General features: G+C 44.3%; 1 protein-coding gene across 1 annotated transcript; it reads right to left on the bottom strand.

The window, feature by feature from the left end:
- Positions 1-2,974: 2,974 nt before the first annotated feature.
- Positions 2,975-9,127, bottom strand: MYCN (MYCN proto-oncogene, bHLH transcription factor). The gene is made up of 3 exons (XM_069728117.1): positions 8,781-9,127; positions 7,484-8,297; positions 2,975-4,693 (listed from the first exon to the last, which is right to left on the bottom strand). The coding sequence occupies exons 2-3, from the start codon at positions 8,205-8,207 to the stop codon at positions 4,089-4,091; spliced, it is 1,329 nt and encodes a 442-aa protein (XP_069584218.1). The 5' UTR covers positions 8,208-8,297; positions 8,781-9,127; the 3' UTR covers positions 2,975-4,088.
- Between the last annotated feature and the right edge of the window lie 2,109 nt (positions 9,128-11,236).

Below are 11,236 nucleotides of genomic sequence, written 5' to 3'. Positions count from 1 at the left end.
ACAAAGGTAACCAGGGTAAACATCGGGTTACTAAGCGTGGCCCTGCGCTTAGTAACCCGATGTTTACCCTGGTTACCCGGGGACTTTGGCATCGTTGGTCACTGGAGAGCTGTCTGTGTGACAGCTCCCCAGCGACCACACAAGGACTTTCCAACGATCACGGCCAGGTCGTATCGCTGGTCGTGATCGTTGGAAAGTTGATCAGTGTGAAGGTACCTTATCTGGCGGCTACATGGAGGCGTCTGAAAGAAAACCAGTTGCTCTATGTAAAATAGGCAAGGAGTCCAACACCTCATCTCTCGGAGTTCCCTGAGAGATGTGGTTCTCCAATTCTTCCATCCAGGGGAAGAGAGACCTGGCTACACAGGTAGATGCGATATTGAACCTGAGAGCCGAAGTGGAGGTTTCCCAGGATTTTTTGAGGTTTGAACCTCCTGTCTAACTAAGGAACGTATCTCTTCAATTAGTGAAGGATGTTCAGCCCGGATTATTTTGTCTGTACAGGGTTGGCAGTTTTTTCGCCCATTTTAAGGGCAACTTTTCATTACATGTAGCGCATTTGCGTTTAGTGGTGGATTTATGGACAGGCTTGTCTCCCTGAAACGAGAGAGGGAGCGGTATAAGAAGGTATACTAAGACCCACCCTTAAATGGGACCAGTCCCTGTCACACTTACTGGGGCTTGGGGAGCGCTGGGCTCTGCAGCTGCATGGCAAGACGTATCCATGCTGAGCAGGCTTACCTGAGACGTCTTCTGCAGCTTTATATAGAAAATAAATGCTGCCTCAGCGCCTGGCAATTAGCCGTCCCCTCCCCCTCCACAGTCCCAGGCAGGCATGCGAGGATGCAGCATGCCTCACACGCCATTCAGAGGTCCAGAATCCCGGACGTAGTAACGCTCCTGTACAGGAGCGCTGACCCAGAAGTGAAGCACTACGTGACTTCCGGGTCGCCGAACAGCGCGCACAGGAGGGGGTGGGACGCCGGAGAGCTCAGGGAGGCCTCCGGCAGGGGATCGCTGGTCCGCTTTACCCCCGCAAGGGGACACAGGAGGACCAGGAATGCTGTCCCAGAATCCAGAGGAGACGGGAGCAGAAACGGAGGAGGAAGCCTGGGGCCCGACCACCATATACACTGCCCGGCACAAGATTAAGGCACCAGTGCCAGAGCCGGCCGTGCAGCGTACCAGGAACCTCTCCATGCCCCATGGGGAACAGGAAAGACACTGGTTAATGGGAGGGGCTTTTAACCTCTTGTGCTTCCTGTCCCCCATTAGGATATGGAGACAACCTCCTGGGCTGTCGTGGAAGGCAACTAGAGAAAAAGAGGTTAGATTATACTCACCTGGGTGGTCCGATCCGATGGGTGTCGCGGTCCGGGGCCTCCCATCTTCTTACGATGACATCCTTTTCTTGTATTCACGCTGCGGCTCCGGCGCAGGCGTACTTTGCTTGTCCTGTTGTCAGAGAGGCCCGGCGCCTGCGCACTGCAGTACTTTGCTCTGCCCTCAACAAGGCAGACAAAGTATGCCTGCTCCGGAGCCGCAGCGTGAAGACAAGAAGAGGACGTCATCGTAAGAAGATGGAAGGCGCCGGACCGGACCCCGATGCCCATTGGAATGGACCACCCCTGGTTGAGTATAATCTAACCTTTTTCTCATCTTTCAGGATACATCAAGGGCTTATCATCAGCATTACAGAATGCTGTAGATAAGCCCCTGATACTGGTGGGCTTAGCTCACCTTTGATTTTGGGGGTGATAGGTTCCCTTTAATGTTTACACGAACATCAAATCTTAAAAATAAAATCTAGTATCAGGTGGAAAATTAACATTCACTTGCAAAATTTCATCCGGATGCCCATGACAAAAATGAACAGATTTAGAGAAGTATTTATGTTTTTCATCCTTTTTTATAGTCTGTCTTGTTTTACCATTGGTGTGGCATAGATTTTTTTCATATACAAAACAAAAAGATTTCCAAACTTCTACCCATTAAACAATAAAAATTTTTCACTTGGACACAACAGACAGCAACTGTTCGCTGTCCGAGCTTTTCTAAGGACCTTGGATGTGGATGAAATTCTGATTTTTTTTTTTAATTTTTGAGGATACAATCAGGAAAAAAACAAAAAACACTTGAACAGCCCCATCGACTATATTGACCATGTCCATAGAAAATCGGTCCGAGACTGGACTGCAATGCACGGACTGGACGCAGGTCTCCCAACCCGAGGCGACAGCTCCACAGAAATATATGCAGCTGTCACTCAGGTCAGGAGACCTACGGATGGTCCATGCATTGCAGTCAGACTGCAGACCAATTTATATGGCCATGTGAATGCACATCTAAAACACGCAAGTAAAGTAAAGATGCCCAAAATTGGATTTTCTGGTTCTGAAAAAAACAGAATGGACAGACTTTCTATAGGATTGACTAGCAATTCAATATCAAGTCTCTTAGTACCCAACCTATCAATGACTCTTAGTGAATCACACTATTTAAGTGTCCTATACAGCCACTTTACTTTTGAAATAAGATCTATGGTGGTTCGACTTGAAGCTCCAGCTACTTAAATCAATGGGATGAAGCTGGAATATCCAGCACAGTACCGTAACTAAATGTACAGATCTGTGATTGCGGAGTACCATCGGAGGTGGTGCTAAGAACTGGACCCCCTTTGGACCAAGTGATGGCCACCACTCCATTCTGTTGGACCATCCCTTGGCAGAATGGAGTGATGGCCATTGCTTGGTCCAACGGAACGGAGTGATGGCCATCACTCCTTCTCATCGGACCAAGCAATGGCCACCACTCTGTCCCGTTGGACCAAGCGATGGCCACCACTCTGTTCGAACAAATTATAAAGGTAAACTTTTAAGTTAAATTTTATACAATTTTAGTATGTTTATGTAAAATGTGAAAAGCAGGGTAACTATCAATGGCGACATTGCTTTCTTGAAAGATAACACAGACGTTAACATTTGCTATTTATTTTCATAAACATGAGGTATTTCAAAGTGCTAGAAGAAAAAAAAGCACTAAAAAAAAATAAAATAAAAAAAAAATGTACATTGTTTGGAAAAAAAAAAGGAATGAGTAAAAAACAAACAGAAACATATGCAGAACTCTGAAACGTTCCGGTTCTATGCGCCAAACAAGACGTGAACAAATACAATAATAAAAAACAGGTAAAAGGACCAACAAAACGGGCTAAGAAAAAAGGCATATATAATACTTTTCTTTACAAAAGTTCTCCGTTCAAAAAGGTGATAAAGTAAATATCTACTCAAAACTTTCACAACTCATTTTCATACGAAAATATAAGTATCAAATTTAGTTATGTATCAGCATCATACTAAAGTATACAGGCAGTGTAAGAATTAGTCCAGTACATAACAAGAGATTAACAATATATTTGTATACAAAACATGCTCCTCAAACATTGAGGTGTTACAGTACTTGGGTCTGAACTTCCAGTCTAAGTGTTGGTAGTGAGAGCTACCCAGAATAGCCCCAGAAAGTTGCACGAAAAAAATAAAAAAGGCAAGAATTAATGGTATATACAGAGATTCCTCCAGAGGTACAAGTGCGAACCCCAGAAGAGTAACTTCAGTTACAATAAGCACCATAAACCACAAAAAAAACAAAAAACATTTGAATGAACCTTACAAAAAAAAATAAAAAGATGTGATCAGCAGCTCAAAAATGCTCAAAACATGAAGAAACCCTACAGAGTTCAATAGAAAAAAAACCATTAAAACAGATAAAATAAGTAATCATTTGGCAGTCTACTCATCTCAGAAATTAAAAAAAAAAATAGTCAACCAGTTGTTTCGAAATGATGACGAAACAAAAACATAGATATCAAAAAGGAATTCTCAAAAATTGTATTTTCAACTGCAGAGCGGACTGAATCGGAAATGAAACCAACATTCGTATTGTCAACAAAAAAACAAACAAACACTTCTTGTTTTGTTTTTTTCTCTAGTTTTGCTTTGAAGAATCAAAAAATTGTGCAAAGTGGCAGTGTCAGTTTTAAGAAAGTAGGAAAAAAACAAAAAAAACAAAAAAAAAAAAAGGGACGAAGCCTAGCAAGTCCGCGCGTTCTCGATTTTCTTGAGGAGCTGCTGCTGTCGGAGTTGAAGTTTTTCTTTCTCCTGTAACAATCTTTGTTCGTCGTCCTGAAGGGAATGAATGTATTCAGTGGCTTTTTTGAGGATGACGACTTTAGCGGCCTTGTCGTTTTTAACAAGTTCGGGTACGTGGTCCCTTAAAGTGAGAAAGCTGGATCTCAGGTCGTTGCGACGTTGGCGCTCTAGGATGTTGTGGTTGCGTCGCCTCTCGCTGTCTTCTGAGTCGTAGTTTCGAGGGCTGGAACTTTTTGCCTTTGGTTGTACCACATTCTTTACCACGCGGGGTGCCTCGTTCTTCTGCTTCTTTTGAGGCGGGGCAACCTCTTCCGTCTCTACGTAAGGAGACGGGGCTGCGTAGTTGTGTTGTTGGTGCACCGGGGCGCACCGCTTAAGGATAAGTTCGGTGGGAACGTTCTTTCCAGAGGCGAGGTTGGTGGTGGATTTCGAGCGCAGTACTGCCGGGCAGGTAACTGACCTGTTGGACAATGTACGCCTTTTCTCCACTGTGACAACATCAATCTCTTCCTCTTCATCTTCTTCTTCATCATCTTCTTCGTCATCTGAGAAACCAAAAAAATAAGAAATGCCATTAGCATGGATAAATAAAACAACTTGAGATGATAAAATCTCCATCAAAACAGATCATCAAACCAACTCGAATGCCCACTAACCAAAAATCACACTTTGAAGTCTACAACAAATTTGCACAAATTTTTGGCAAAATTTTGGCATAAAGGTTAGATACAGAATCCATGGAGCAGCTGACGCGGTACTAAGCACAGGGGAACAAATCGTACAGTTAGATAAAGGCTCCATGAAAAGGGCAAACTGGAGATTTGCTGTACTTGGAGGGAGAAAAAAAAATAATAATTCAACAAATTGTCTGCCTCCGTGACAGGGAAAGCCAGACACAATCGCTGGGTTTGTTTCGAGACATAATGTGCTGTTGGTCATCTGTAGGCCCCTTTAAGCCAGGGATTTGGTTTCTAGCCAATAAGACAGCTGTTGTGAGGAAATGCTTCCTCGGAGCTGTCAAGGCACAAACAAGAAAGGGGTTTAACCAGTTTACGAGACACAATTTATATTATTCAGTGCTCTGGTTAAAAAAAAATTATATTAAAAAAAAAAAAAAAAAAAAAAAGGAAGAGGGAAATTTCCATGAAAAATCAACACATTTCAAGAAAATAAAGAAAAAAAAAAATACAAAATTCTAATGCAAAGAGAAAAATACTTCTTTATTAATTTTTTTTATTCTTATTAAATCGGTTTCAATTTAGTAATTTATATTTTTTGTTTTACTTTTAATGTGTAGATTTTTCATGACAATTCCGTTCCTCCTCTACCGCCTCCCGTTTTACTTTTATATAAATATTAATCTGGCCATAAGGGGGCTCCACTGAGAATCACACGTTAGGAGCGGAGCCTTCAAGGTTGTTTTGTTTTATATGATCCAAAATTAATAATTTAAAAAAAAAAAAAAAAAAATCAATTTTAGATTTTTTTTTTTTTTTTAAATGGGGGTGTGGGATACTGTCATGAAAAATCTACACATTTAAAAAAAAAAAAAAAAAAAAAATAGATTAAAGAAAAATTATGGAAACACTTAATAAAAAATGACATTAATAAAGTATTTTTCTCAAATAATAATTTGGCCATAAGGGGGCTCTATTGAGAATTAGAATTTAGAAAGTGGCCCATTGCTGACCCTTCAACGCTGTGTTTTACCTGAAAAATCTACACATGTTAAAAATATAATTTAAAAAAATTACTAAATTATAATGGAAAAAGTTTAATAATGGAAAAAATATTTATGAAAGTCATTTTTTGTATTTTTTTTTTTAAATCAGGCCATAACGGGGCTCTACTGAGAATCAATGACCCATTGCTGACCCTTCAATATTGTTTTACATGAAAAACCTAAACATTTAAAAATATATAGAAAAAAATTACTAAATTATAATAGAAACAGTTGTACTAATAATAACTGACTTTAAATATTTTTCTCTTTTTTTTTTTTTATAATAATCTGGCCACAAGGGGGCTCTACTGAGAATTAGAATTTAGAAATTGATCCATTGATGACCCTTCAATATTGCTTTGTTTACGTGATCCAAAATTGATTAAAAAAAACTAAATATTCTATGAAGAAAAAAAAAAAAAAAAAAAAGAGAAAAGACGAATGGATACAAAAGAACAAGTTTATTCAGTATAGTCTTGTCAGTCTTGACTACACCTCAAATTTTGCCATTAAAAAAGCAGTATCGGACCGGCAAGGGTCCACAGTTTTTGTATGGTCTGTAACCGGGTACAATTAGTAGACCAATAGGATAAATGGCCATCGCTGCGACTGAGGGGGGCCCCGGTGGATCACTGGTGTTGTAATTCTGCCCGAGAAGCTGCTTTTTAAGTTGCCAAGCATCTGTTACTAGTAACTAACATGATAGGATTACCTTTCAGATATACAACAACCCCCCCCCATCTGCTGCCTAAAAAAAAACAAAAAAAAAAAAAACCTCTTAATGCAATGAACCCTTTCAAGAATTAAAACCAAAAAAACATCGCCATCTGGTGGCCTCGGCGCTCAATAGGCCACCGCTGATTGGCGCTTACTCAATGTTGGTTCTAGGAGTGAGGTCAAACAAAAATAAAATAGTGAGCTGAAGTTCCCGTATCAGCTGTTTCCAGAGCTTATATTTTACGAAAACGGGCATCGCCGCTCCTCGTTTCCTCATCCGTGGATGATGGCGGAGGGGAGAACATGCCCTTGAACCCTAACTCTACATCTTATTTCATCTCTAGTTTGCTGGGAAAAAAAAAATAGATGTGATGTCCATCATCAACCGTGTCACCTTGTAGGATGCAAACTTGATTTGGCAAAGAGATGTTCCCAAAGATCAAATCTAATAATGTGCATGTTAAGAGTCAATGGACTGATGGCCAAAATTAAAAAAAAAAAAAAAAAAAAAAAAAAATGGCAACACAAATGGAGAAAGAAGGTTCAATCGTTTCTCCCATTTTCATAAATAACCATTAATTTCGACCCAATTGGCCGGAGGTTGAAAACGCGTCGGTCTGAGCATCACTACAAGTGTTAACATGATCTGTACAGTTTACAACTCATCCGAAAGTCCCTATGCATGCACGCTCACAAACACGAGAGTACACACCCCGTCAGACGGCTAGCGTTAGCCGCAGGGCACTTTCATGATCCCCCGGTGCCATAGGGTGCCCCTTTCTATTTGTCAAAGGGTCCCCCATGGAATGGGAAGACATAATGCAGCAAATATCTAGTAACGTAAGACAGATACCAATGCCAACCGACCAGGTGAGTGCGTGAATAATGTACTTACCAGATTCGCTGTGGCTGTCGTCACCGGAGCTGGCACTGGTTCGGCTGGGCTGGCTGCAGATTCTGGCTGGTGCACTGGAGGGTACGGTGGGCGATATGGCACTGCTGGGAGGAGTAGCTTGCCCAATTCTGCCGCTTTCTCCCTTGTTGATGGGAAATGGGAAGACCACCGCTGGGTCTACACAGTGGGAAGCCGGGTTATTTAATTCCTCTCCTTGCCCAGGTACGTTGCTGGCAGACGGGGCGACAGTTTGGTTCTGGGTTCCAGGTTCTACCACGTTCCCCGCGGATTTTCCCAGCTTCTCGTTGACTGCCCTTTCAAGCTTTTCCCTGGCAGAAAAGCCACTCCACATACAGTCCTGGATGATGATGGACTTGAGGTTGCCGGGGGACAAACCCAGATCTGTGCTCCAGCCGGAAGCCCCTAGCAAGTCGGCTTCAGGGGGCAACAGCAACAACTCCGATGCCCAGTCTAAGGCATCCTCGTCGCCCGTCAAACCATAATCTAGTAGGGGCCCTTGCCCAGGAGACAGAGGGTCACTCTGTAACCCCGCTCGGCTTGGAGACAGAGGAGGCGTGGGGAGCAATTCAAACTTCTTCCAGATGTCTTCTCCTGGGGGGGCACAGTCCGGACCACACAGATAAAAATCATCCTCGTCTGGGTAGAAACAAGGCTGCAAGGAGTCAAACTCCAGGTCCGGGTTCTTGCTCACCACCCCGGGCATCTTCTCAGCGGCACCACTCAATACAAAAAAAAAAACAAAACACCGTACCACCACAGAGGAGTTATCCACAGATCCAGAGCCGGCCACTATCTAGAAGAGGAAAAGAATACAAAACACCGTCAGAATGACAATCACACGGCCATAAGGGAAGGTGGCGCTGCCAATGGTCCATGCAGCTCAGGGGGGGTTCTGGAGAGAGGGAGATGCAGGGAGAGATGCACAGAGAGGGCTGGACTGACGGCCAGGAGGACTCTGCGCCACTCCACAGCTACTCCCACCGCACTCCTCAATGGATGGAGATGCAAACACTCTGCTTTTGTGTGTGCAGTGTATAGGTAGACCCCAAATGCTGCTCCCACCCTCCAGCCATGGGCAGAACTTACTACAGCAGCAAACATCAAAGTGTCAGCTCAATCCTGCAACAACAGCAAAAAATGGGCACTACCCCAATAATCCTAGCATGCATGGCACACAGAGAACCCCCCAAAACCCACCCTCAGACCTGGAGCCTGCAGAACACAAAGCAGCAATGGTGCAATGACAGGCATGATGATGTAGCAGAGCCAGCCTTACCTCTGTGTGCACTGCAGCCTGGCACTGCACCCTCTGCTGCACACTGCACCCTCTGCTGCACACTGCACTCTGTCACTACATGCACTTTCAAGCTGTTGGATATTATTCACTTAGAAAAAAATAAATAATGACACACCCGAGAGAAAGGAGGGAGAAGACCCCCAAAGCCGCCCTCCCCTCATTCATGAAGCCTCCTACTTGGGAGGTGCTAAATATTTAGCGCCAAAATGCCGCTCCCTCCTTCCCCAATGTGTCCCTGTGCTGCCGGTAATGTGAGCCTGCTGCTGATCACCCAATGGAGGGGAGGAGGGCAGGGATGGTGCTGGCCACACAGCCTGGCATCGGGCAGGGGGCTGGTGCTGTGTGAGATCATTGTCTCCTGCTGCAGATACTGTGCTGCCTCCACAACCACAGCTATAGAGGGCAGGAGCGATTACACCCCGGTCACATCTGCGGATTGCATGCGGTACCGCGACTGTCATACAATAGTCAGAGCTCGGGTTAGCGCATGCACGCTCCGTCACCTGCAATTAACCCATGCATGCTCTATCTGTATATACATGCTCCATCACCTGCAGCTTAACCCATGCATGCTCTTTATCTGTATGTACATGCTCCATCACCTGCAATTAACCCATGCACGCTCGTTATTTACACATGCACGCTCCATCACCTGCAAATTTAACCCATGCACGCTCGATTTTTACACATGCACGCTCCATCGTCTGCAAATTAACCCATGCACGCTCGATTTTTACACATGCACGCTCCATCGTCTGCAAATTAACCCATGCACGCTCGTTATTTACACATGCACGCTCCATCACCTGCAATTAACCCATGCACGCTCGTTATTTACACATGCACGCTCCATCACCTGCAAATTTAACCCATGCACGCTCGATTTTTACACATGCACGCTCCATCGTCTGCAAATTAACCCATGCACGCTCGATTTTTACACATGCACGCTCCATCGTCTGCAAATTAACCCATGCACGCTCGTTATTTACACATGCACGCTCCATCACCTGCAATTAACCCATGCACGCTCGTTATTTACACATGCACGCTCCATCACCTGCAAATTTAACCCATGCACGCTCGATTTTTACACATGCACGCTCCATCGTCTGCAAATTAACCCATGCACGCTCGTTGGTGCCATGTGCATGCTGCTACATACACGCTTGATTAGTTAGTAAATGCAGGCTGAGGTGGGACTACAACCCCCAGCGTTGCCTTTGCCGCACCGTGCAGTTCTGTGTACTGGGTGGCCGAATGGTCCCGTGTAAATGATATACACAAGGCAACAAGTAACCCTATGGGGCCACTAGTGACTCCGCTCTCGTCATACTTGGCGGCCTGTGGCGTTCGCTCCAGCCTCCTGGGTGCGTGCGGGCTGATGATGAAAGGACGGTGCGAGCCCGAGTTCCTGGAGAGTCCGCACTGTCTGCTGCCCTCAGCCGCCGAGGAAACGGGTCATGTGCAGTGCGGGGGGCGCCGCCTAGTGGACACACCCGGCAATGAGGCGCTACACTGCACACAGCCAGGGTGCACGGCACAAATACCGCGCCACAGCATACCGCACCTCCAGGCTGGGTTCACTCACATTCAGCGGTTTTCTGGGGAAAAAAAGCTACGTTTCCTGACGTTATCTACACACTACATTCTGCTCCAAATTCCTCTTCAAATGCTCTTTCACTAAGCTTCCTATTATTTCAACAACAAAAAAACCCCTCGAGTATGTGCACAAGGTTTGTTTTTTTTTTAAACAGGCGTCTTATTTGGAGTCTGGTTGTTGCTTTTTTTATTCCTTTTTATTACCTGTATATAAACTAGGGAGCCACCTGAACAATGCACTGGTGAAAAATCACCGACGTCTGATTAAGCTCTAAGAGTTTTTTCTGTGTTTTTGGACCAGGAACTCCAATTTTGAGGATTTTTTGAGGAGGATTTAGGAGAATTTCAAGCACCAAACAGGCTCAATGTGAACACACCCTAAGGCCACGTTCAGTATTTGGTCAGTATTTTACCTCAGTATTTGTAAGCCAAAACCATTAGCTGAACAATCTGAGGTAAATTATTATAGAGACGTCACCACTTCTGTATTTCTCACCCACTGCTGGTTTTGGCTTACAAATACTGAAGTAAAAAACTCACCAAGTACTGACCGTGGCCAAAGGGGTCATTCAGACGTCCGTTTTTCACGGATGGAATTTGCACCCATTATAATCTATGGAGCTGGTCACCCGTCGCGACTTTCGAAGCCTGAAGCGGCCTACAGCTGGCAGAAAAGGACGTTTTTACATAGCGGTGCATTATGTTCACTCTTTAGCAGTTTTTTTTTAAGCGATTTCTCTCAGAAAATGAGTTGTGTGCACCGACCCTACGTTCCAACATTGAGTATTTGGCGAGTTTTGGATGTTGCAGATTTTCTGCACCCATTAGGGCCT

The sequence above is a fragment of the Ranitomeya imitator genome, chromosome 5, assembly GCF_032444005.1.
Source record: "Ranitomeya imitator isolate aRanImi1 chromosome 5, aRanImi1.pri, whole genome shotgun sequence".
Lineage (NCBI taxonomy): Eukaryota > Metazoa > Chordata > Amphibia > Anura > Dendrobatidae > Ranitomeya > Ranitomeya imitator.
Note: the sequence above shows the minus strand (reverse complement) of the source record. Positions and strands in the feature narration are given on the sequence as shown.